This window comes from Pelobates fuscus, chromosome 7, assembly GCF_036172605.1.
Source record: "Pelobates fuscus isolate aPelFus1 chromosome 7, aPelFus1.pri, whole genome shotgun sequence".
In the NCBI taxonomy this organism is placed as follows: Eukaryota; Metazoa; Chordata; class Amphibia; order Anura; family Pelobatidae; genus Pelobates; species Pelobates fuscus.
This window is the reverse complement of record NC_086323.1, coordinates 58,528,997-58,556,713: the sequence shown is the minus strand read 5'-3', so window position 1 is coordinate 58,556,713 and position 27,717 is coordinate 58,528,997. Positions and strand designations below refer to the sequence as shown.

At 40.9% G+C, this 27,717-nt stretch overlaps 1 protein-coding gene across 1 annotated transcript in view; it reads left to right on the top strand.

The window, feature by feature from the left end:
• The window catches only part of CNN3 (calponin 3), a 29,545-nt gene extending 5,838 nt beyond the window's left edge, over positions 1-23,707 (top strand). The window contains exons 2-7 of the mRNA XM_063428335.1: positions 10,089-10,210; positions 14,004-14,070; positions 15,393-15,530; positions 16,116-16,232; positions 17,057-17,203; positions 23,095-23,707. Of these exons, the coding sequence (XP_063284405.1) occupies positions 10,089-10,210; positions 14,004-14,070; positions 15,393-15,530; positions 16,116-16,232; positions 17,057-17,203; positions 23,095-23,442 (939 nt within the window). The 3' untranslated portion in view covers positions 23,443-23,707. The remainder of the gene's footprint in view (positions 1-10,088; positions 10,211-14,003; positions 14,071-15,392; positions 15,531-16,115; positions 16,233-17,056; positions 17,204-23,094) is intronic.
• Positions 23,708-27,717: the final 4,010 nt, after the last annotated feature.

Sequence of the window (27,717 nt, the reverse complement as noted above, 5' to 3'; positions counted from 1 at the left end):
TGTAGGGATTAAATCCCATAAAGTCCCTATGGTTTTCCTTTGAAACATCAGTGCTGCTTGCAAAATTCCTGACAGTCAGCCAAGCCTGTCATACTGACAGTACAAGCACTATCAATGTTGATTTGGGCAATAACCTTTATTACTCCATCCTTCCCCCCCCCCCCCCCCCAAAACATACTATAAAGCATGTTGCTGTTATATGATCTATATACATAGTTGGAATTATTGTAAATGTCATTTCTTTTAACCACTTACATTTCCTCAAATGAATGGGTATTGACTGCAAATAGACATGGTGAGACTGCAAATAGACATGGTGAGAAAGTAGCAGAACTGGAGGTGAGTGGAGTTTGGCCCTTTAGGAGAGAGCAAAAGGAAGGTTTGAGAGATAGCCGTTACTCTTGGAGGCCATAAGCATTTCTGAAAAGGTGGGTTTTGAGGGACTTCTTAAAGGATTGAAGACTAGAGAAGCGTCTGACGGGTAGGCAGGCTGTTCCAAAAGAAAGGAGCCGCCGTGAGAATTCTTGCAGGCGTGAATTTGCAGTAAGGGTGCGAGCAGCAGACAGGAGAAGGTCACCAGTAGAGCGGAGAGACCAAAATTGGGACATACCTATCAACGGGTGAAGAAATGTAAGAGGGGCTAGAGTTGGTTAGGGCTTTATAGGCAAGAGTTAGTATTTTAAATTGACACCCGTAGGGTACAGGAAGCCAGTGTAAGGCTTGACAGAGGGGTGAGGTGTGAGAGGAGTGACAGGAAAGAAAGATCAGCCTGGCAGCAGCATTCATGACAGATTGTAGGGGGCAGTACGGCTTCTGAGGAGACCAATTAGGAGGGAATTACAGTAATCCATGCGAGAGATTACTAGAGCGTGAACAAGCTCCTTGGCAGCATCTTGAGTAAGAAAGGGGCGCATTCGGGCAGTGTTTTTAAGTTGGAATAGACCGGTTTTAGCCACAGACGGACATGAGGTGCAAAGGTGAGGCCAGGACAAAATATTACACCAAAACCGCAAGCATGAAAGGATGGCGTGAGGCAGGTACCGTCAACCTGCAGGGAGAGTGAAGGAGGATTAGTGTTATGAGGAAGAAAAATAAGAAACTCGGTCTCAGAGAGATTAAGTTTCAAAAAGCGGGAGGACATCCAATCAGAGATGGAAGAAAGGCAATTGGTGACACGTTGTAGGACAGCAGGGGAGGAGACAGGTATATCTGGGTGTCGTCCCCGTACAGTTTGTAGTGGAATCCATATGAATTAATGAGTTTGCCAAGAGAGGCGGTATAGAGAGAGCACACAAGGGGACCAAGAACTGAACCTTGAGGGACTCTGACTGAGACAGGACGAGGAGAGGTATCGTTGGGGGAAAAAGAGACACTGAAGGAGCGTTTGGAACATAGGAGAACCATGAGAGGGCTGTGTCACAGAGACCAAGAGATTGTAGAGTTAGGAGAAGGAGGCCATGATTAACAGTGTCAAAGGTAGCAGAGCGGTCAAAAGGAAATAGTATGGAGTAGTGGCCTTTTGGATTGACATTAGTCAACCAAAAGGTCCTAGTTCCAGGCTGGCGGCTGATACCTCTGTGACGCTGCTGGATATAATGTCACACCTCCAGCAGCAGAGGGGTTAATCTCTGCAAAACGCTGCACAATGACCACTTGTAGTAACCCGTTGATTCCTGGAATGTGGTCTGTGCTGTTTTGATGAAAAATGCTGAACTTTAAAACACTCAACTCCCCCCCCCCCCCCCCAAATCTCTTTAGTGTGTTTGCTAAAATATTTGTTTTTAAATCTATAAAAAGCTGTTTGACAAATACTATCTCCCCACTGCTAATGCGTCTGGTGGAATTTCTGCAGTCTGTAGGGGTGTGTTTCTCCTCCTGAAATAACACTGCATGCGCACCTATGTATGATACATTGTAAAACTCAAGACGGTTGACTTTGATTCATTGGTGAAGTTTTATTGCAAGGTCTCAAATGTTTTCTAAGATCTTCAGTGAACTGCATTCGAATACTAGGCTGCTCCTTTTTGTATAAATCGTCTCTGGTTGCCTTTGTGCCTGTTCCTTAAAGTGACATGAAATAACAGCATACAGGTTTTTACTCTGAAGAATGTTGCAGAAATGTTTTGTTGGCATTGTGTAAAATTGTTCAGGTTTTTGTTATCCCTTTTGTTTTCAATATCGTCACAATTCTATATAACCATTTCTGCCCTGATTTAAGGTTTGAAAATGTTTCAATAACAGTACTTTGGCAGTTACGTCTGGATATTTATTTATAAATAAAGCACAAACATTTTTGCAAATCTGGAGCTAGAAACCTCAAATGAATAAAACGTCCTCTGCTCAGTTTATTTGACAGATAATTTGTAAAAGGGAGACCTGATAAGTAAGACCCGTACCCAGGTTTTAAGAGACTCTTTTAAAGGGGCACTGTAAGTAACTAAAACACAACTGCTTATTGCAGTGTCCCAATGAGTGGTTTTAATTTGTCTCCCTATCTTTAAACCATTTTTGAGTCATTTGACAGTAAATGGGGTGTCCTGGCCCCTCTGCTGTGGCTTGTATGTTGAAGCTGTATTGTTTAGATACAGTGACAGAAACCAACATCTTTGTTTCTTTGTGTTTTCAATCCTAGATAAAGGATTTCATTCAATCTAGATCAGGAGTTCCCAAAAGGTAGATCCCCCTTTTGGGCACCCCTGATCCTAGATGAATCTCTGACCCACATGCCTACTAATGCTATGAATATATCGCCCCTCAAGTGGTTTGTACAGAAGGGGTTAAGCAGTTGGGTATTTCATGGACTTGAAGTGGTTTGGAAAGCCCCCTTATATTTGGATTGTCTTTTTGAAGAGACCGATCCAACACCTAATGTGACAAGTCTGCATCCTAGCCCTACTCGTTGCTTATCAATGAAAGCAAACTATAGTGATCTTCATTGCCAAGAAATTCCTGCTAGCTGGTGACTGGCAGCAAACAAACGTTCAGCTGTGGCATGAAAGAAAGTGACTTGCAAAAGTTAATTGAAGAAATCCACTTTGTATCCACATTATAATCTTCACACACAAGTGAATCCGTCAAGAAATGTCCAAAAGAGCTCTGCTGCTTTGTGGATGACTTGAGATAAAAACCTAGCGCAGATTACTTTATTTTAGCACAGGTGATGTCATGCGTCGCTGGCAGACTAACCGCTGACTGGATTTCGGGGAGCTGTTTTTCCTCCATGTGCAAACCCTCTAACAGCCCATTGCTTATAGCCTTTCATGAATGTGTAAGGCAATGATTGATTTGAAGTTCCACTTTTCACAAGTATGATCTGATCCCTGTAAACTAGTATTTGGAATCCAACTTGTTTTTTTCTGGACATCTCATGTGGCATCTCTGGGTGGGAAGGTCTGTCTTTTACATGAAAATACATCTCAAGACCTGACAAATGTTAAAATTGTCTGAATCTTTAGCATATATGGTGGTCTCTAACGTAAGTGATCACTAAATTAAAGGAACACAAACCTGTATTCCTGATCATACAGTGTTAAGCCCACCATTTAGGTGGCTTGCCCCCCCTATAAAGGTTTCAAAGTCTCCTTATTGCCAGCGCAGCTCGGGTCTGCCAGCGATGGCTCCGGCCATGGTCCCACATTGGCTCTGCTTTTCTCCAGCTTCTACTGCAAGTGTACTGCAAGAGACTGGATGTGGGACATAGTTAAGATGTCAAACCATATTAAAACTGAGATGGCCTGTGGTGGTTATCGTTCAAGCGCCTCCACCTTCTATTGCTTGAGATAATTAGGCACAACTCCTCAACGCAGCCATCTGGTCGCCCTTCTCCTATTTACCTTTTAGTTATAGTATAGATCACAGCATTTCATGAAACAGATGTGCAACTAAATTTGCAAGCAATTCTGTAATTTCATTCTGCTTTGCTACTGTTTTTTTTTCTTTCTTCTTTTTGTGTGTGTGTGTAGCACTACAAAAAAAATCAATTAAATTCCATGGTAGTTATTTGTAATAAAGTGGTATGGAGTAAACCGCCTATAGTGAATGGAAAACATTGCAGCATGTAGGTTAAAATAGCTTTGCTGTGACCATAGTACATTGTCCGATTTCTTTCTTTCTTTATTTTTATATAAAAAGTTATTTTGCCTTTTAGATGTTCCAGCTATACAGGGAAATGTTCTATTGATGTCATTTTTACATGAAACTAATGTGTAAGACTAGAGCTATTTAATATAAATGTCATATTCTGTGCTGATGCTCTTCTCAAAAAGCAGACCTTTTCAGGAAGTTCTTATTTCTGGTAACGAGCGTAATATTCTGGCAAGGTTTATGGAATATTGATGTAGATCTAAATCCCATTTTCATGCCTTTTGACCTTTCACAGTATCGGGTCAAATGAGTTTTACAAATGGACCAGATCTTACGTGTCTGTCACGTCCTTTTAAGGAGAGCTTCTGATATTCCCACTCATGCAATCATACAGTAAAAGTTTAGCACTGGCAAAGAGCCAGAGACTTGTGGGGAAATTTGAAACAGATTTTTCCCTACACTTTGAAATGTGGATTTCAGGTTACTACAGTTTGATACTGTGTGAATACGCCATGTGTAGATCATACTTCTGGACACAGCGATTGTGTGGAAATAGTGTTAGGTCTTAATGTCAGGACCACTAAGGGGTGTGATCTTAAAGAGACACTGTAGGTACTGTAACTGCTTTTATCTCATTGAAGGGATTATAGTGTCTGGAATTTTTCCTTTCATTTAGAGTTTAAGCATTAAACCATTAAAAACCATTAGAGTTCTCAGGAGCCCAGGCCCTCTACCAAACCATATCATATTCATATCTTTGTATAGGAAATTATCTGGTCACATCACATCTATTTTCAAATGTTGTTTTGTACTTTTATCTTGGGGGGGGGGGGGGGGGGAGGGGAGAGAGAAATATTATAATTTTTTTTTTTATAGCGCCAACAAATTCCGCAGCGCTTGGATGTATAAAACTGGTTTCTGTGTGGTTTATTTTTACTTTAATGTCTCTGTGGCTGCCATAGCTCTTGATTCCATTTAGAAAGACTCATTCATGCCATTTTCCCTATCTTATAAATAATGTACCAGGTTGGTGGTTTTTCACTTACAAAATTACTTTGAATATGTTCTCTAAGAACCAGTTCCAGTGTGTTTAAAGTGGTTATGGTGCCAAGAGTCCCCAGCATTGGCCTTTTAATAAGTCGTCACACTCGGCTGTTGAGAAATGTCTATAGTTGCACAAAACTGATAATGCAAAAAGACAACTGTCACCTAAAAACGTTATTTTATTTTTTTTTAAATAAAACAACCATTCAGCACGTTTCCAAAATAAAATTCAATTTAAAAAAAAAAAAAAATAATTTTTTTTTAAATGAACTCTGTAAAAATAATACATGAGAAACTCATCCCTACATTTTGATAATGATTAGGATCCTTCAAACAAATACATGGACCTTGGGTCAGACACAGTTTGATAACCAACAGTCTGTATTGTCTTATCTGCTTTTGTTTTAATTCTTGATACTTCATTGGGGAAAAAAAGAAAAATAATTCTATTTCATTTCTAAACCTGATGAAATGATTATTATAATATGTGTAGACTAGAAGTACTGTGGGCTTCTCACAGAGACAGGCGAGTATGAAGACTTTCAGATACAGCTTGCACTGGCAGAGCTCCTGGGAATTCTTGGAACCATAATCACTACAGCAGGCTACAGTAGTTGTGATGCTAAATGTGCAACCCCCTTTTTAAATTGGCATGAAAACGCTTTTAAAAAAAGTTATTTTGCCTTTTAGATGTTCCAGCTATACAGGGAAATGTTCTATTGATGTCATTTTTACATGAAACTAATGTGTAAGACTAGAGCTATTTAATATAAATGTCATATTCTGTGCTGATGCTCTTCTCAAAAAGCAGACCTTTTCAGGAAGTTCTTATTTCTGGTAACGAGCGTAATATTCTGGCAAGGTTTATGGAATATTGATGTAGATCTAAATCCCATTTTCATGCCTTTTGACCTTTCACAGTATCGGGTCAAATGAGTTTTACAAATGGACCAGATCTTACGTGTCTGTCACGTCCTTTTAAGGAGAGCTTCTGATATTCCCACTCATGCAATCATACAGTAAAAGTTTAGCACTGGCAAAGAGCCAGAGACTTGTGGGGAAATTTGAAACAGATTTTTCTCCAGTTAGGTCATGTGAAAGTTTTTTTGGGTGCTCCATGCAGAAAGCTAAAAGTACTTTTTTGAGAAGTAGAGCGTCCTTGTCAATGAGCTATTGAGATTACTGCATGTGAGAGCATGACCTGCATCACATGTAGTATGTCCATTTCAACTGTATAGTCTGCACTGCTACATGGTATTGAGACCGTGTTAAAATATAATTTTTATATCCGGAATTCTAAAACTTGGAAAGATTATTCTGCAATTAGTGGAACTCGACCATTCTAAGACTGGTCTCCAAAAATGTGGCACATCAGATGTTTCCCAAGTGCATTTCATACAGTACTCAAATTATGTGAATGTGGTTTAAACACATCAGGGCTATTGGCAGGGCTGATGCAAGGGTTCCTGCCGCCTTCATGAATGCAGTTACATTCTCTGAGGTTTATTCACTAAATTCCAAAGATTAAACAAAAACAGCTGAACTGTAGCAGAGTTGGCGAAATCTTCTAAATCGGCTATTTTAACCTAATTTCTGCCATTTGGTTTCCATTTAGATCTGATCAGTTGTCCATTTCCTCGGCAGTGCCCATTCCTCTCTCTACACAACCTGTGCATTTTCTCTCATCAGCTTTTATCTCCATCTTACCTCTCACTGCCACTGATTCTCTCCAGCCTCTCTCTTTATTCTTATAGGGATTATTCACTAGGTGACAATCGTTGGGAATTCCAAGTGATTTTTCGACACTGCGATCTAGTGATTTGGTTTGGCTGCAGGGGGACTGCCTGTGTGAAGCAGGTCCATGAAATATAATCATATCCAACATAAGCCTTCCAATATATCTAATTTTTCTATATGATGTTAATATAAATATATATCAATTTAATTTATCTTCATTCCAAGAGTATTTTGATATTAATAGAATGTAGCAGGAATGATCTAAAGGTGACAGCCAAGTCTAACTCTATTACATTTTCCTATCCGTTTCATTAATCTGACTTTGCTTGACAAGAGTCTACAAAGAGCTGTAATTCATAATGGCCCAGAGAATTTAATTTACAAGCCCTATATTTGATCCTGTAACTTTTCAAAACCCCCATAAAACCTGCACATTGGGGGCATTGTACTTGTGCACCATCACAGCATACAGCGGTGTGTTTTATTTCTCATGAACAAAATGATAAATAAGCGTGGGTGCCTTTTTAATATGAAAGGGGTAAATTATGGTTGAATTGACATATAGCTCAAATGCAGGATTAAGGGGATAGGGAAAGTACACCCAGACCACCTCAATGAGCTGATTAGGTCTGGGTGCCTATAGTGTCCATTTAAAGGGTTAATGCCAAAAACCAACAAACCTGGAAACATTCTTCAGATTTGACTACTTTGACCTTTCATTTGGCATTAACTTTTAATTCATTTTGAATCCCAAACAAATTCTTACCGTGAATAACCTTGTCTTTTGTCACTTTCTCTTATTTTCTCTTCCCGGTCTATTCATTAGAGTTGAAATATGACTGGCAACATTTAGGACAAAACAGAAGTGATCTAAAGTAACTATCTCAATTCTGCTATTTTGGAGTTTTTCCCTAAGTGTCTAACTGCCTTCTTGTTTAAAGAGAGGCCAAGACCTTTAGTGGAAAATGTCTTGGAAACTGGGAAGACATTTAGGAAACAGACTGGGGAGATCTTTAGGGAACAAAGATGGAACCGTGAGATTGGGAAGACATCCAGGTAAAGGAAACAGACCCAGAGAGACATCCAGGGTAAGGAAACAGACCAACAGAAACATTTAGGGAGAGATTGAGGTATTTTGGAAACCATAACAGACCAGGGAGACCTTTTTAGGAGAGCGACACTGTGAATACATTTAGGCAAAGAGACTGCCCAATATAAGCATCCATGCACGCACGCACGCTGCCTAATACATACAATCAACCATACAAACACACTACCCATTACATGCATCCATAAACGCATACTTTTACTGACCTATATATACACACACACACCCCATTTACAACCATGCTCACAATAATCAGCCCTCCTTATCCTCCAGGGAGACCATAACCAAGTGTTATGATTGTAGAAGAGGACCAGCCTGCAGGAAGTGTCCTTTGTTAGTAATGGGTAGTAGGAGAGTCATACACTGTGAGCACAGGCTGCTTCCCGCTCCCTTCAGAGGGTTTCTGGTGTTCACAGGCAGGAGGCAGACGGGATACCAGGTCACGTCATGGCTTCCCCTGCCTGCAGGAAGTTCTGTCGGGGTTACATCATACCACGATCCCTGAGCAGAAAACAGTCTGCATCAAGGCAGGGAGGGAACACAGCAGATTAAATGGCTGCGCTCTGGGTGGTTAAAGAGCTGCTCGCAAAGAACTTCGGCCCCAGGCAGGGGCAGCCCACAGAAAACTTCAGGGTGGGAGCCCATGATAGGTCAGTGCCCCAGGTAAATGGCTGGTGGGGTATTCTGGGTGCCTGCATATGAAAGGGAAGAGACCACTTTGTTAAACAGCTTGCTAAATTCATGAAAGTTTTTTTTTTTTTTTTAAGCAATAAATGTTGAGCAATACAGATTTAGGATATGGTATCCTTTGCATTCCTGTCTGCATATCGATCTCTGTTAACAATTCTTTCTGTTCTTGCTGGCTCTCAATCAGACCTGTCCCGTGCTACCTGTGTAAGGTGTTCAGTGCCCCATCGGTTAACCTTCCCTTTATCTTTACTTTCCCTTGTCCATTGTCAAAAACATTGGCTTACGATGAACATGCACTTTCGTTATAGAAACCTATTGACTCAGTCTGGTTATGCAACTGCTTATCTGCCATCTCAACTGCTGTTTGTTAGTCTAGCTGAATAAATACAGTTTTGCCTTTGGTGTCACGCTGTTAAACACAGATCTTTTTAAATCTAGTAATGGCTGAAAAAATGCTAAAAATGATCTGCTTGCTCTATTCTTGTATTACATGTACATGTGTCAAATCACATTCTTCCATGGTCCAGTACTGGGTGATTGTGCCATGTAGCACTTGTCATATCTTATCCTTTATTGACTCAAAGGTCTAAAAGCATTCATTGTGGTATCCTGAATTCTACAAACCCAAGGATTGAAGGAACATTCTAAGCGCAATAACCACTATAGCTTGCTGTAGTGGGTATGGTGTCCTGGCATCCCCTCATAGTAAGTTGTCAAATGGTATAACCATTTTCGCTGGCTTTTTACCTGGAGTATGTGGGCAACCGCTCCCAGCCTCCACTACTGTGGCCATAGAGCTGATACTAAAGCAGGCTTTCTGATAGCTCTTCCGAGCTAAGCTTTGCAGTGCAGCGCATACCTCATTGACTAAGCGAGTTATCCAGGGCTTATCTCAGGAGTTTGAGCCTCTCCGGGGTTAGAAGTGGAGGCGTGGCAGCATTTGCCTAGACTCTAGGTAAAAAGTTAAAACATTGGCTTCTTACAGTAGGGGGGCTGCCAGAGCACTCCTGAGCATATCAAATAATCACGTAACTTGGGCTTGATTGGGACTGCTATATAGTTTACATTCAAACTCTCTCTAATCGATATAAACGAGTATACATTACATGCGAATAATACCTGATGTGAATTTGCACATTTTCGGGAGGCTGTAATACTAAAATACATTATGTTTTCTGTGATTCAAACATTTCCTTGGAATTGTGTATCTGACTGTGTATAACCGCAGCATGGACCTAAAGTATGTTTGCTGGCAGTAGATAAGGTAAGGATGTGAATAGATTACGGTACATTTACAATGTTAAAGAGCCCCTGAGAGCTGACTGGATGCAAACTCTTTGATAATTGCTGTGAATTCTACAACCAGTTAGGCTTCATAGCTGAGTAGTACATATCATATTTATGATTTATCTTTTCTCCCTGCTAGATTGCACTGAAATATGATCCACAAGTAGAAGAGGATCTGCGTCTTTGGATCGAGGAAGTGACCGGCTTGAGTATTGGTGATAATTTCCAACTTGGTTTGAGGGATGGCAAAATTCTGTGCAAGTAAGCATAGTATATTATTATGCTGTTTGGTGCATGTATGTTTCCTTTACAGTGAAAACTCGGATGGCATGAAAAATCCAATGTTCATAAACCTTTATGTTGCAAAATGAAGAGATCTATCAACTGCACATGTGTAAATCTGTCAGCAGTGCCCAATGTACCTTTCCTGCATTCCTAGGGAATAGGACACTGGTTAGAACGGTGCCCCCATATAAATCATATTCACCAGCTTCCCCCCCCCCCCCCCCCTATCTATATATCTATCTATATCTATATCTATCTATATCTATATCTATCTATATCTATATCTATATCTATATCTATCTATATCTATCTATCTATATCTATCTATCTATATCTATCTATATCTATCTATCTATATCTATCTATCTATCTATATCTATCTATCTATATCTATCTATCTATATCTATCGTAGTAGCTTGCACTCCAAGAAGACTTTTGTAGTGCCCGGTGCTGGTTGTGGCAATATCAACGTTTCAATTGATATTCAATATCAATTTTAATTTGCTAGCACTATATTTAACCCTGTAACTTTCCAAGACCTGAGCCGTGGTGCTTGGGGAGTCTGGGTCCTGTCCGCCGTGTGGGCGATGGAGGGTCCTGGTGCTTGGTCGCCGCCTGCGGCAGGCTATTCTCCGTCTGTGCTGTGTGCACTGCGGGTTGGATACTCCTAAGGCCCCTGGTCTGTGCGAGTGAGGCTTAAGTTTGTTGGCTTGCCGGGTGCGTTTTGCGCCACCTTGTGGGCCCTCCATTCTTTGGTCGGCACCCCGCTGGGCTCCTCTTTGCGGCACTCGCTGCGCGCTGGTACCTGTCGCCCGCTTGGCCCAGAATCTGGCGAACAGTTCGTCCAGGCGTTGGAGCGTCCCCTCTGTGGAGTACGTTGAGGTGAGTGAGCTGCCCTCGTTTTGGGTGCCCATATGTCTTGTGGATGCTGGTTGCATGTGGCAGGCCCCGGTTGCCCGGTTGCGTCCCGCTTGCCAGAGAGGACCGGGATAACCCCCACCGGTCCAGGGCTCCGCCCTTTATTCTTTATTTTATTTGTGCAAGGGTTCAACACATCATGCTTACAATGCCACAACAGCAAGGGAAACAGTTATATAGACATCGTGTTACAGTAGTCAGGCATTAGAGGTTACTGCACATTTTTATGTATAATTGTCGCTTATCAAGTAGTTTTTCAGTTCAGCTTATCGGAAAAGGTGTGATACAAGGTTAGATCAAACATGACAACTTGAAACAATAAAAGGTTAATGCTATAGGTTAAGTGAAAATGTTGCTTCTCTATCGTACAATGCTAGCATGGCTAAGGTGAATAGTCAGTCCAACTAGTGGTTACATTCACTATGCCTGAACTGCTGCAGCTTATTTCAATATAGAATTAAAGTTGTGGTGCTTAAGACCACAGCGTGTTAATAACCTGGTTGGGCTACGTGGCCATTATACAATACAGTATGCTGGGTCTATCTTATAAGTAAATGTAAGGGTCACGGACACGGACCAGAACAAAGCAAGACATTGTATTACATTTAAAGTAGCCCAGGTAAGTGTTAAGTTATAAGCGCACCATTACTGTGTGTGTAGTGCCTATGGCTGGTTGTGCAGGGTGAATGTTCTCCCTGGATAGGGGGGTCTTATACATTACTTTCAGCTGCTGAGTGTGTCAGTCTCTGCTTTAAAGGCAGGGTTGTTGGCCGTGAGCCGTGGATTGCATAAGTCCAGGTTGCTTCACCCGATGCCCGTTCTGGCAGCTTTGCTTGAGTGGTGGTCCCTTCTGGGTTCCCTCCACAGTGGGCCGTGTGTGGGCTCTCCGCCGGTTTTGTTTCCCTGGATCTAGCTTCGCTGCATCTATTTCTGCATCGCGTTGGGCTTTGTGGTCATCAGTGTGGGGGTTTGAGCTGTGCTGGTTGTTGGTTTCTGGGACTGCTGAGTGAGGGATTGGCCGGGTCTTCTTCAGTGGCGCGGGATCGTAAGTTTCAGCGTTTGAGGGGCCTGGCACCGTTTCCCGCTTGATGGAGCTTCGGCTCCTACTCAGTTTAAAGGTCGCTCTGGAGTTGTGAGGGGGACACCATAGCAGGGTGCGCCAGGTGGTCAGACGGATCCACGCCGCCACCTCTCTCGCCAGCTGGTAAGATTGTCTCCGGGCTTTAAGCTTTGCCCAGAGGTGGGTGCGCCGCAGGTCTCTGAAGTCCCTTGTATGCTTGGGTGGTGTGATGCATGGTTGCTTGGTCTTAGGCCGCGGCCGCGCCACCATCTTGGCTGAGTCTTGTAAGCTCTGTGTGGTTGCTAATTTCGCCGCTTGTACAGGTATAAATGTGGGGGTAACCGTCCCCAGCGAGGACCGGGATGACCCCCGCCGGTCCATAGGGGGGGTAGCAGGGCTGCGGTTGGCTTCTGCTTAGGAGCACGTCCCGTACCGGGGGATCGGCCATCTCCCCTAGTCCTCAGGCTCTGCTCTGAGTTAGGCCTCATGGTCGGTTGGAGATTTTCCGTGGTGTATCGGTGTTGGACAGGTATCGGAGTGTTCAGAATGCTTTACTGCGTTTGGTCCCGATCTCCATGTGCCGTTAATGCCACTATGTCAGTCGGTAGCCTCACACGTTCGTCCGTTGTTGCAGGAGCTCTTAACATGTGCGACTGGCCATCTTTGCTGTCAGGCTCCGCCCCCGTGTTTCAGTTTTTTTTCACATTGAAATTCGCCTGGTTGGTTATGTTGCCTTTGAGACCGCACGGTAGCCTAGAAATGAAAATTACTCCATGATGGCATATCATTTGCAATAGTAGACAACCCAAGGTATTGCAAATGGGGTATGTCCAGTCTTTTTTTAGTAGCCACTTAGTCACAAACACTGGCCAAAATTGCCGTTCAGACTACGTTTTTTGCATTTTTCACACACAAACAAATATTAACACTAACTTTGACCAGTGTTTGTGACCAAGTGGCTACTAAAAAAGACTGGACATACCCAATTTGCAATACCTTGGGTTGTCTACTTTTGCAAATGGTATGCCATCACGGGAGTACCTCTTATTCCTCGGCTACCAACGGTCTCAAAGGCAACGTAACCAATTTGGCAAATTTCAATGTGAAAAAACTGAAAAATTTTACATGCTACATTTGACCCTTTAACTTCCCAAAACACCATAAAACCTGTACATAGGGCACACGGTTTTACACGTGAGACATGGCTGAATATAAATGTGTATTTTATTGCAGTAAAAGCAAACCGTATTATGACATTCACAGTTAAAATTTCACATAGAACTAAAACTTTTTTTAAAAAACACTTATTTTCTCCCATTTTTTTTAATATTTTATTCATATTAAATTATGTTTCATAACTAAATATTTGATGTTAACTGAAAGCCCAGTTTCCCCTGATTAAAATGATGTATAATAAGTGTGGGTGCACATAATATGAAAGAGGCGAATTACTCCTTAACAGACATATAGCGCAAATTCAAGTTTTTATTTAAGGTTTGTTTTGATCACAAAGTGTACATTTGGCTCAGTCTTTAAGGGGTTAATGACAAAATCATATCTTGAGCCCCCTATTGTCGAAATTCCAGAATATGGAGATGAAAACTAGCATTGCAGCTGCCAAGTCTTTTTATATGCAAGTTATTGACATGTATACAAGGGGTTGTGTTATGGATGCAAACACTTGCTTCCTGTGTGTAATTCTTGGTATAGTGGGTGTTCACTGCGAACACCCTTTCGTCTGGTTTAAAATTGTTTGTAAAATAAAATGTTTATTTTTTTTTTTTCTTCAGTCTTATAAATATACTCCATCCTGGTGCAGTAAGAAAAATAAACGAAGCAAAATTAAACTGGCATAAGGTAAGTAGGATTGGGGTAATGGGGATTGTCCCTGAATATAATGAGAATGTGAGTGTTTTTTTTATTTTTTTATTTTACTCAACTTGGTGTGCTTTTTAGACTTTACTCTGGATTTTTACAGTGGTGTCTATTACAATTGTATCGTATGTACAGCATCCCACGATGCCTTTGTGGCTTTATGCTAATTTTAAAATTATGCAATTCCATTGAGGTATTTATTTGTGGATATGTGCACAGCTACTGCTACATCTTTGTTAGAGAAGCTATTCCATAGATGTCCCCCCTCCTCCCTGCTTTCATTGAACAAAAAGTGCAGATTTTAGTAGTTTTTTTTTTTTTTTTTTATATGGAGCTTTTATAAATTGACCTTGTTCCACATCCCTGACTGTCAGACAAGTCCTGTTACTTACAGGTAGTTTATCTCAGTTGAGCCATGTTTAACAGGCATCAACTGCTCGGAGCCACCTGCCTTGCAAAGACTTCTCGTTGAACTATTGGAAAGTCTGTGATTTGACAGCCACAGAAAGGCTTTAACTTAATTTCTGGCTTTAATTTGAGGAGGGCTAAAGGCAGCAGACATGAGAAGTGCAGCTTTTGCAAGCTGTTTTAAGATATATCCCCAATGAAAAAAGAATATATGTAAATGTAGGTTTTCTAAGGGAGTATATCTACTAAGCAGTGGATTTAGTTTTGTATTTGGGCAGTAACGTGTCTTTTTAAAGAAGGAAGCAAACTTTGGACAACACTTAAAATATATATATATTTTTTAATTTGTTCTTGCTACTGAGATCTGTTGCACAGATCGATCGAACAAACTACACATGTGTATGTCTGCTTAGAGTATAACGCAGGACACTTGCAATCCTGTTACAAACCAAAATGCATTAATTTGCATTAATGATAACCCCATGTCCAGTGTTATATGTATTATTATTTTTTTTTAACTTCGTTCTCCTGCAGATATACGGGGATGGGTGTGCAAAGAATTACTTTTCAATACATTCCAAATACTGAAAAAAATAAAGTTTGAAGCCCAGGAGAGAGTTGGAAATATCTTAATCATTTCATTCTCAAGTTGCAGCTGCCAAGTCAAAACAAATCTTTTACGATGTTCAGTGCAATGCTTCAAAACTATTACAAAGCTATATTTGAGGTTTTTGCATTGGATTTTCTTTTGTGTATTCAGTAAATGTGTTACATTGTGCACAATATCATAAATTATGTAACGGTAAAGAGTTTCACAGGCCTTCTTACGTGTTTTTTTTTTTTTTTTTCCATTCTGTATATAATTTTCTTGATTTTGTTTTATTCCTTTTCTGCAGTTGGAGAATATTGGAAATTTTATTAAGGCTATACAGGAATATGGAATGAAGCCTCATGATATCTTTGAAGCTAATGATCTCTTTGAGAATGGAAACATGACCCAAGTACAGACTTCTCTGGCGGCTCTAGCTGGTCTGGTAAGCACATGCAGACTGTTTGCCATACAGAACCTAGTCCTTATATTAATGGCTGCTCTCCTAGTCTTGTTCTTAAATAAAAAAAGAATCCGATCTCATCTATTAATTTTTATTTGCCTAAAATCTCACTGAACAATCTTATCGAAGTCCAGCAAGACAGGCTAACTGCGTGCAAGTACACCTTCATGAATGTAGCGCAATCTGCCTTTTAATTGTTACTTCTGATTTATGCCCCTCAGACTCCAATCTCCTCCCTTGTTTATTTTGTCTGTTTTGCTCTTTATCAGATTGTATGCAAGCACAGTGCTCTAAGTTTGGTAGGAAACTGCTGTGTGCAGCACACGCACAGCACATCCCCTGCTAGTCAGGAGCGTAACTTGCTAAAACATAAAGAAAACGTCTGAATAAAATTATGGCATTCCACTGACCATTCCATTGCATCGAATGTTCCATTAAAGAATAGAAATCTGTTACGTTTATATGTGATTTATTTTATTAGGCCACCATTAACCAAAATAGTTTTTTTTTTGTTTTTTTTTTTATGAATTCATTTTTAAGCTCATTTTAGATGTTTGCTTTTTGTAGGCAAAAACAAAAGGATTTCACACTACAGTAGATATTGGTGTAAAGTACGCTGAAAAGCAGAAGAGACAATTTGATGACAATAAACTAAAAGCAGGACAGAGTGTAATCGGCTTACAGGTACATTTCTGAATTTATAATTTCAGGATTTTGACAATGTATACAGCATAAGCTTAAATTTGTATTTAAAGGGACATTCTAGTCACCAAAACAACTTTAGATTACTGAAGCAGTTTGGGTATATAGATCATACCACTGTATTTTACTGCTCAATTCACTGCCATTTAGGAGTTAAATCACTTTTTTGTTTCTGTTTATGCAGCTGTAGCTACACCTCCCATGGCTGTGCTTGTCACAACGTGAATAAAAAAAAAAAAAGTTTCATTTTCAATCCGATGTAACTAACTTTAAACGTTTTTATCTCCAGATTTGTAAATTGAACTTTAATTAAATACAATAGGCTCCTGCTGGATCTAGCAAGTTATTAACAGAGCAGGAGCTGAGCAATTTTATGTTAAACAGAATTTAAAATAAAGGAAGTGTACACATTAGCTGACTCTTTACAGGAAGTGTTTAGGAAGGCTGTGCAAGTCACATGCAGGGAGGGGTGTCTAGGGTTGTATAAACAGTGATTTAACTCCTAAATTGCCACGAATTGAGCAGTTAGACTGCACGGGCATGATCTATACAGCAAAACAGCGTCATTAAGCTAAAGTTGTCCCTTTAATTTTGTACTGTTTTGCATTCTAGAAGATTTTAAGGTTTTGAAGCTGGACTTTTTAATCTCAGACTAAATGTATTTAAATTTACAGGTTTCCAGGATAGTTATTTGCCCATTTATATTAAACTAATTGTAAATGTTTTCTATTTTATAAATGTCAGCATTTGTACATTTCAGATCTCACCTGTTTTCGTGTTTTTTTGTTTTTTTTTAATTATTCCAGATGGGAACCAACAAATGTGCAAGTCAAGCTGGGATGACTGCCTATGGAACCAGGCGACATCTGTATGACCCAAAGATGCAAACAGACAAGCCTTATGATCAGACAACAATAAGTTTACAGATGGGCACAAACAAAGGTGCTAGTCAGGTAAGAAATGCTAAAATGTTCTTTTCAAACCAAAATCACACTTGGCGCCCTTGCCTTATTGCATTTGGTTTTCAAGTTCCAATGGTCATCAAGCCTCTCTTAAAATCTACAAAACAAGCAGGGGTTGTTCTGCTTCGCTGCTGGTCTTCAGTACATCTGAATCTTCTCAATGACCGATGGAACTTTGCTTATTTCAAAGCAAGTTAAAATGTCTGGCCACTTGATGTGGCCTGGCTACATAATGGACACAATTGTTAGATCTCTAGAGATGTTTGCAGCTGCTGATTTATTTTTAGTTGAAGCGTAGGCCCATCATATTACTTGTTTTTTTGGGGGTGGGGTTTTGGGGTGATGTAAACAGGAGAAATGAAATTAAGGGTTTAGGGTTTTCTAATGATAGTGGTTATGTAAGTGATTATATTGGGTATTGTCTAAACTCTTTGTAAATAACAATTGGGAATTGCCAACACAGTATGCATGCTTGAGAGATTCTAGGAATAAAGTGCTTTACAAACTGCTTAACAATTTATAATATAATATAGCAATTTTTTCCCTTCAGATTAGAGGCAGTGCTTATACCACAGGGATATCCAATCTGGAGGGAAAAAACAGGCAGGCAAATCTCCAAACATTTAAACCCTCCCCTAATTACCTCCTTTCCCATAAGTAGCAGCTCCTCCTGATCATACCCAGTTCTTTGCCTGCCTCCGGCAGGGGAGGTTAGACAGGAGGTTCTCCAGGAAGCAGGTGAGAAGGGCTGAGGCTCTGGGGGCACTGCTTCCTTCATGTCCGGGTAAGTAGCCTTTAACACGCCGGACGGCGTGGTCCCTCAAGTTTTATGTTGCCGTCTAATGCCGTGCCAGGTGCCGGTCTGACGAAGGACGCAGGCGTGCGTCGGCTGGGAAGTCCTGCGGTGGAACGCACACACAGGTTGCGTTGCGTTCCACTAGGGAGTCGCGGAGCGCTATGCGCATGCGCAATGCGAACCTTGATTCAGGCGCCAAATTTGAACTGGGCGTTCTCTTTGGTTTCAGGACTTATATGAGCATTTACCAGCAGCAACCTCTGTTTGCCAGGAGCTCTCAGATCGGTTGTAAAGAGTGTTATCTCACCTGCCCCCCAACACACTCTCAGGCCATTTAAGGTAAGACTGATTAAGTTTTTAATTAAATGGGTCCTAGCCTGAATCGATAAGGAGAAAAATTTGATTGTTTTCCCTTTTTTGTTTTCTCTTTTCAGTATGTCTAATCCGGAAAATTTGGATAAAGTTGCTGAAAAGGGGAAATGTTCATCTAAAGCCAAGCATTTAATCTGCTCTGTGTGTAGCCAACCTATGCCAGATGGTTATAAAAAGAAACTTTGCTCAGTGTGTTCTAAAGAAGCTTCAGAGGAAGCAAAAAGAACAGAAATGTCTACTTTCCTCAGCTGGTTGCAACATAGTATGCAGCAAACATTTGTGGATATGCAGTCGGCTGCATTACAGTCAGTCCAGGCCTCGGTTGCCCAAGATTCGCAAGTTGTAAAACATGCTAAGAAAAGACTGAGATCTTCGGAAGCTTCTGATACTAGTTCAGTAACTAGTGGTTCTGAGTATGAGGAAATTTCAGGTGGTGATTCTTCAGATGAGGAGTTTGCCTTCCCAGATGAAGCAATTGGGAAATTGATTAAAGAAGTGCAGTGCATTTTTGGAATTGAGGAAACAGGGAAAAAGTCCAAAGTGTTTCCTTTTCTCCCACAGATTAAGGAATTGATTTTAGAAGAGTGGAAATTCCCTAGTCACAAGCCGTTTCTGTCTAGACATTTTAAAACTCTTTTTCCTTAGCATCGGAACAAGACTGTAAGCTGGATACGGTCCCTGTAGTGGACGTTCCTATTGCTCAAATCTCTAAGAAAACTACTTTACCGATTGGAGACACAAGCGGGCTCAAGGATGTCATGGACAAACGCATTGACTCCTCCTTAAAAAAGTTGTTCATATCTTCTGCAGCCCAAGCTAAAGCTTTGATTACGGGGTCATCTGTTGCCAAGGCCCAAAGACTTTGGTTGGAAGAACTAGAAAAAGTTTATACGGGAGAAACTAAGGAAGACCCGGTAAAGCTATTAAAGAATATCAGGATGGCATCTGATTTTTTGGTAGATGCGTCTGCAGAAAGCCTAAAAATTTCGGCCAAGAGTATAGGTACTTCAACAGTCGCCAGAAGAGCGCTTTGGCTCAAAAATTGGTCAGCAGATACAGCATCTAAGAATTCACTGTGTGACCTATCCTTTGAACCAGGAAGACTTTTTGGTTCAAAACTGGATGAATTGTTAAAACAGATGAAGGAAGGAAGGAAAGCTTTACCAGAATCATTTAAGAAGCAGTTTAGAAGACGTAAAGCGGAGTCGCTTCCCTCATTTAGAAGTTCCTTTCGTAGAAACTATTTCAGGGGTCAGCATAAAAAAGCCTTTGATTATAGGAAGAAGGAAAGATTTTCTGACAGAAGAAATAAAAAGTTATGACGCCAGGCCTGTGGGTGGAAGGCTGAGTCACTTCCTAGAGCACTGGAAAGGAACAACATCAGATCGCTGGGTTCTCACAGTGATAAAACACTGATACGCTCTAGAATTATCACAAGCCCCAATGGAAATGTTTCTATGTTCCGAGGTTCATTCTCTAGAGATGGAACTCTCTCTGATGCGAGAAGTATCGACTCTATTACTGAAAAGAGTGGTGGAAGAAGTTCCTCTCAAGGAAAGTTTTCGGGGCACCTATTCAAGACTTTTCTTGGTTCCAAAGCCAGATGGTTCGTTCAGACCCATTTTAGATCTAAAAGCCGTAAACAGGTGGATTATCAAAAAGAAGTTCCTCATGGAAACAATAAAGTCCGCTACTCTGCTTATTCATCCAAAAAGTTGGTTTGCGTCCCTGGATTTAAAAGATGCCTATCTTCATGTGCCCATAGCAGAATCCAGCAAAAGTCTTCTAAGGTTCGCTGTGTGCTGCCGATCAGTAATCAAACATTACCAGTTCAGAGCATTACCTTTCGGCCTGTCATCAGCACCCAGGGTATTCACAAAGCTGCTAGGTATGGGCATCTCTGTCATTCCGTATTTGGACGACTGGCTGTTGATTGCAGAGTCCCAAGGTCAACTACAGCTAGACCTGGGGACAGCGATAGAATCGCTAGAAAAGCATGGCTGGCTAATAAATTTCAACAAATCGGAACTAGTGCCAGTTCAAAGGATCCAGTTCCTGGGTCTGATTTTGGATTCTATCGCAATGAAGATATTCCTGCCAGAAGAGAAGAAACTAAAAATCAAGCGATTAATTCGGAATCTCAGAAGAAAAATTGTGTTTTCAATCAGAGAAGCCATGGGCTTACTGGGTCTGTTTACAGCCTCAATCCCGGCAGTCGGTGGGGCAAAATCCAGAATGAGACCTCTACAAAGAAACATTCTGCAAGTCTGGAATCGACAGGAACTCTGCCTGGATGGGCTTATGAGGTTCAACAAGCTAACTTTGAGAAGTCTGCAGTGGTGGACATCTTCTCGATTCCTGCACGAGGGTCTGTCATTCCGGATGAAGTCCTTCACTATAATTACGACAGACGCCTCTGCCCTGGGCTGGGGGGCCCATCTGGGAGACATCAAGAAGCAGGGGTCCTGGCAAGAGAAGGATATGAAAAATTCCTCGAACTTCAGGGAATTAAAGGCCGTGTGGATGGCACTCTTGGCATTTCAGATGCTTATCAAAGATCGACATATTCAAATCCGCTCAGACAATCGAACGACAGTGGCATATTTGAACAGACAGGGAGGTACGAGATCAACAAAGTTAGAAAGCCTTTGTTCAATGATCATGCTGTGGTCAGAAGTGCACCTGATGTCAATTTCAGCAGTTCACATTTCAGGGAAATTCAATGTGGTGGCAGATGCCCTGAGCAGGCATCATTTGAAACAAGCAGATTGGTCCCTGTCATGCAGAACTTTCAAGTTCATCACAGACCGCTTCGGTGTTCCGGAGATAGATCTGATGGCTTCCAGAATGAACAGGAAGACAGGACGTTTTGCATCCCTAAATCCAACAGACAGGCCGGATATCATAGATGCCCTGTCAGTTCCATGGAAGTTCAACCTGGCTTATGCCTTTCCGCCAGTAGTGCTTATTCCCAGAATACTTCAAAAAGTAAGACTGGAAAGTGTACGTATTATCCTTATCCTTCCATGGTGGCCAAGAAGAAGTTGGTTCTCGGTTCTCCTGAATTTTCCAGGGGCCACATTTTGGAAGCTCCCACTTTCAAGAGAAATACTAGAGGACGCCATGGTGCCTCTGCCGACCCTTCGAAGATTCCATTTGACGGCCTGGTTTCTGAACGCCAGATTCTAGAGAGCAACGGTCTGGATACTGAAGTGATAAAGATCCTGTTGGCAACTAACAAGGAATCTACTTCAAAGATCTACGCTAGAATTTGGAAGATATTCTGTCAGTGGTGTTGTAGATTTAAAGTCAACCCTGTTTCCGCATCCATCCAGAAGATTCTAAGTTTCCTTCAGATGGGATTTGCTAAAGGTCTTAAACCTGCTTCATTGAAATTGCAGGTTTCTGCTATCAGTTTCTTCTCCCTCAGATGCTTGGCCTCTAATATTCTGATTTCGAGGTTCTTCAGAGCTCTAACTCGTTTGGTGCCCTATGTTAGGGAAACCTATCCTCCCTGGGATCTTAACTTGGTTCTTTCAGCGCTTTGTGAGCCGCCCTTTGAACCATTGGAGGAAGCTTCCCTGAAGATTATTTCGTTAAAAACTGTCTTTTTGGTGGCTATTACATCAGCTAAAAGAATTTGTGAGATTCAAGCTCTTCGGGCGAATTTTCCTTTTTTAGTTTTCCATCAGGACAAGGTGGTTCTAAAGCTCGATCCTTCTTTTATACCTAAAGTTTTTTCGGTTTCGAACGTCAACCAGGAAGTGGTCTTACCGACTTTTTGTCAGAATCCATCTAATGCCTTGGAAAGCAAATTTCACTGCCTAGACGTAAAGAGATGTCTTTTACAATACCTAAAATCTACGGAATCCTTCAGGAAGGATAATAGTCTTTTTGTCCTATTCAGAGGCACTAGGAAAGGCATGAAGGTTTCGAAGAGTTCTCTGGCTAGATGGCTGAAGGATTGTATTCTGTTGGCTTATTCCAAGAATGGCATGGAACATCCAGGCCCTATAAAGGCCCACTCTACTAGAGCGGTTTCAACGTCTTGGGCTCTCCGAGCAGCTGCATCTCCCTCTCAGATTTGTTCGGCTGCTACTTGGTCCTCTCTCCATACTTTCTCAAGACACTACAAGTTGGACATACTGGCCTCGGAGGATGCTGCTTTTGGGCGCAAGGTGCTTCAAGCTGTAGTGAAATGAACCCGCCCTCAGGATCTGCTTTATTATATCCCTGTGGTATAAGCACTGCCTCTAATCTGAAGGGAAAAACATAAATTTTACTTACCGTAAATTTCTTTTTCCTGAAGATTAGAGGCAGTGCTACATTCCCGCCCCTTTTTTCTAATAAACTCAGTAATTTTGCAGCTATTTGGCTTATGTATTTTCTGGGTATGATCAGGAGGAGCTGCTACTTATGGGAAAGGAGGTAATTAGGGGAGGGTTTAAATGTTTGGAGATTTGCCTGCCTGTTTTTTCCCTCCAGATTGGATATCCCTGTGGTATAAGCACTGCCTCTAATCTTCAGGAAAAAGAAATTTACGGTAAGTAAAATTTATGTTTTTTTAATTTTTAAGATTTTATTTTCACTGTCTATGACCAAAAGGGGTACTGTATCTAGACTAGAATCATAATAAAATGTACTAATAAATGAACAGCAGCGTAAGCAGTTATTCCAGCAATTCAGCTAACATTAACTTTGTCTTTTTTACCAGGCTGGTATGCCTGCCCCGGGAACAAGAAGAGACATCTATGATCAGAAAGGAATCTTACAGCCAATTGACAATTCTACAATTTCATTACAAATGGGAACCAATAAAGTGGCCTCTCAAAAAGGCATGAGCGTGTATGGTCTTGGGCGACAAGTATACGATCCCAAATACTGTGCTGCCCCAACAGAGCCCATCATACACAATGGAAGCCAAGGGACTGGAACAAATGGATCTGAAATCAGTGACAGCGACTACCAAGCAGAATATCCCGATGAGTACCAGGGAGAGTATCCTGAAGAGTATCCCAGAGATTACCACGGGCAGTACAGCGATCAGGGCATAGATTATTAGATGTATACAATGTACTCTGTATTCGTTTATTTTATTCCATGGAGACCAAGCTAGCCTTGTGTAATTTTACCAGTCTTCCTAATACACTCTGCTTTAATATGGAAACAAATTATTGCCTTACATTCCTTTATTTTTTTTATTTCTGCCTTCTATCCCTAGTTGCCTTCTAGTGCTGAGACTGATTTTATTTTCTACAGCATTACGAATAATTGCATATGAAGTAAAAGGAATACTGTGAATAATGAAGGGAACATTTGTTCAGTTATGCTATTGATATCATGGAGTGCATGCTACAAACAAAATCCACACCTGTTTTCCCTTTTTACTTCTTGCAGCAGTAGTAAAAAGTGACGGTAAAGTAATGTCTTATGTAATTTTATTTTTTAAATTTAAGTTGATTCCATAAATAAGTGTTTTTTTTTTTTACTGCTTTGGTTTCAAGCAATATATTGTCTGCTGATTCTCTGGCTTTCTCGAGGTAGATGGCACTTTTGCTTCTTGACCGAAGGAATATAGCGGCTTTTAACTAAACTGATTAGTCGGGAACATGTTACTATCTTGGCAGCTCACTATTTAACAAATAACCTTGTGGTGACAGGCAGCATCTTAATTTTGCATGCACCTCTCACTGTGAGTAATTCGTTACAAGCACTTCACTATTTCAGTGTTACTCCAGAGCTACATTGTATGGTAGACTTTGCTGCTTGTAACATTTTAAGACTTAATATGGGCATGTAGAAATAGCTGTAGATCTTTTGTGGTTTAGTTGTGCTGCATCATTGTGATACACATTTAGTATAGCTTTGAAATCTAAAGGGATTTGTTTGGGTTCATAATTTTAAAGAAGCCAGTTCTTGTTTTTAAACAAGCAAATGGGTTTGGTTTAGATAGTCTATATTGCGAATTCCAACTGACTATGGATCTTGCCTGTTTTAAAAGTTGTCTATGACGTGCCACATAGGATAACAAGGTTTTTATTGTAGGTGAAGGACCAAGAATTGTATTATGCTAAAAATAATGTGCTTTGTTGCTGCTGAGCGAGCATGATTTAGAAAGCCAGAGAACGTGTAACCTGCTCTACATTCCTTGCCTTTTCCAATAAAGGAAGGCTGTATAAAGTTTTTAGGACTATGCAAATGTTGACTCCTATGTCAAAATGAACTGCAAAAACAAGCCAGATTTGCTGCAGCCATTCTGATCACTGAGAGTTAATTTAAAAATTTGCATTTACATTATGTCTGTGCCATATTGTACTCATGTAGTATGTGCTTAATTTCTTTTATGTATATTTATTGCCACATTTCTCAGCATAAACTGATCCCAATGTATTTTTTTATAAATAAATTTTGATATTTTTTTTTTCGTTTGCATTGTTTTGCCACCTGCGTGTGTTTATTATATAGATTTGGGTTTGCACTGGAATTTATTTACAGTTTTATTCTTGGTATGCTTTGTCTAATACAAAAGATGAAATTGGTGTGCAGCTGTGGTGGTCAGCGAATTATGCTAAAGTTTAGATTATTCACCAAACTGTATTTCTGAAAATTGGCAACTTTTTTTCTATTGAGGCCATTTACAAAAGGTTATATATTAAACCAGGGATTTTAAATGGTAAACTTACTCTAGATTAGGGGTGGGCAATTGGTAGATCCCCCAAATGTTGTAAAACTGTAACTTCCATTATGCTTTGCCTTTCTAAAGGCTGATAAAGCATCATGGCAGGTGTTCATCTGAGGATCTACTGTTTGCCTAACCCTGCATCTAGATCTAGAGTGATTTGTTTAGAAGTAAATGCAAAGTGCCAAGAGTTAACTAAAGCAGTACTACACACAAAGCACTCGGCAACGTGAAGTGCTTTGTGTCAAGGGCATCTCATGTTAATTGCAAATTATAAAACTAGTGTATGTTTTCTTAGCGTGCTTGCCTTCACCTCCAAGTCCGTTTTCCTACAAGCATGCGCACAAGTCCCCAGGTCTCACTCTGAGTTACGCATGGTCACAGTTTAAAATCAGAGGCTTCTCAGTGAACCTCTGTTCAGTCTGTGACAAGGAAGTGAACATTTTTACAAAGGCTGCAAATAAGAGATCTGCAGCATGAGCAAGCTAATTTTAGGTACATTTCAAATGAAAAACAAACTGCATACATAAACATGCATGCTTTCGTTGGGGGGTATATCCATTTAAAAAAACAAAAAAAATTGCCCATCAATTGGTCCTTTAAATCTTGGATGGATGCACCAAGTAATAGGTGCAACTTGAAGTCTGCATACAAAGTACACCTTAAATTTAACAGGCATACCACAAAAATATTCCAATATGTGCAGTTTCTACGAGTAAAGAGCGGGTCATTGATAAGACTCCACATGTAAATCCTGGACAAATCAATTTGTTCAGTTGTGGGTTTTTTAATGGATTTTTGATTGCATAAAAAACACTAGTACTGTGAAATAAAACATTAACACGTGATCTAAAGTATCCATTTTATTCCATACTGCAAGTATAAATGGTTTCAAAGTAATGGTTCATAAATACTTCTACACTGTATAAAAATAGTAACTCTACATCAATAAAATAGACTTTCCATATTTTGAAGTCTTTCAGGATTTAATCCTTATACGCCAGCAGGTATTCATGTAAGAGAATGTAAATGTTGAGTGAAGTAAACCAGTGTGCCTATAAGGGTAACCAGGATAAACTCTAAAATGTGAATTGGCCTTTGGAGAGCTCCACGATGTCCTTCCAGAACTAGTTATGGCACACAAGTTTAGGTATCTAGGACAGCGTTTTCCAGTTGGGGTTCTGTGAGAACACAAATTGGGTTCTGCCACTATTTGGCAAACAAAATGGCCGCTGCGATAATTGAGGTGGGCGGCGAAGGAGCTGAGCAGGGGCAAGTGCTCCCTCGCCGCCCGCCTCTATCAGGGCAGCCATCATAGCAGCGCTCACAGCAGTGATGCTGGAGCCGGAATATGACTTCACTCTGGCCTCACTAAGAGGCGCATGAGGAAGCTGAGCAGGAAGATCAATGTTCCCTTGCTGCCCGCCCACGCGCAAGTTGTTCAGCCCAGCAGCCCCACTGGACCCCAGGGACTGCACGTCAGCCGCTCAGCCCCACTGGACCACAGGGAATAGACTCCATGCCAGCACTCCCAAGGTAGAGAGGCTGGGTAGAGTGAAGTTTTAAGTGTCTGTTAAGGAGTTTGTATGTGTGTTTGTCAAAGTGTATGTGGGTATCTGAGTGTCAAGGTTTGTGTATGTTAATGCACTATGTCAAAGGGTTCCATGGAAAAAAATTGGGAACCCCTGATCTAGGGAGATGTTGTTCCAACTGCTGGACGATCACAGGGTTGCTACACCTGTTATGTTTGATAGTACAGATTTTTCAAATCCTTATATGCAATTGTGAAGAAATGCTGTGATTCACAAAGTATGTTGGGCACTTAAGACACTTGCATGTAAAATGTAAAGAGAAATATTTTTTTACTAGCCACACTAAAACTCATGCATACTGTAGTACATTAAGGGAGCTACTTACATGTGTAGTGAAATGGCAGCTCATCAAATTTTCACTTTATTTTTTTTTTTATTTACTTTATCTCGATGAGCAGCCATGTTGGTTGAGAATATTCTCTGATTAAATGCTGTATAACCTAACTAACATGTTGCTGTAGTTTAACAATGCAGCAGGCATGTTGATTGAGCAGCTGCAATTGGTCATATAACGAACATGGCTGCTCAGCCAAATAAAAAAAAAAAAAAAAAAAAAGTGGAGAAGAGGGGGAATAAACATTAAAACATTTTCATTAAAGGGAAACTCCAGTGCCAGGAAAACAATCCCTCTCCCTCCCACCCCCAATTGCTGAAGGGGTGAAAACCCCTTCAGTCACTTACCTGAGGCAGCAACGATGTCCCTCGTCACTGTCTCCTCCTCCGCACCGCTCCTCCTTCTGACTCTGTCGGACTGATCCCGCCCACCGGCCGAGGAGACCTAAAGCGCATGCACGGCAATGCCGCGCATGCGCATTAGTGCTCCCCATAGGAAAGCATTGAAAAAGAATTTCAATGCTTTCCTATGGGGAAATGAGCGACGCTGGAGGTCCTCACACAGCGTGAGGACGTCCAGTGACGCTCTAGCAAAGAAAATCTTTGCTATAAATCAGGAAGTTCCCTCTAGTGGCTGGCTAATAGACAGCCACTAGAGGTGGAGTTAACCCTGCAAGGTAATTATTGCAGTTTATAAAAAAAACTGCAATAATTACACTTGCAGGGTTAAGAG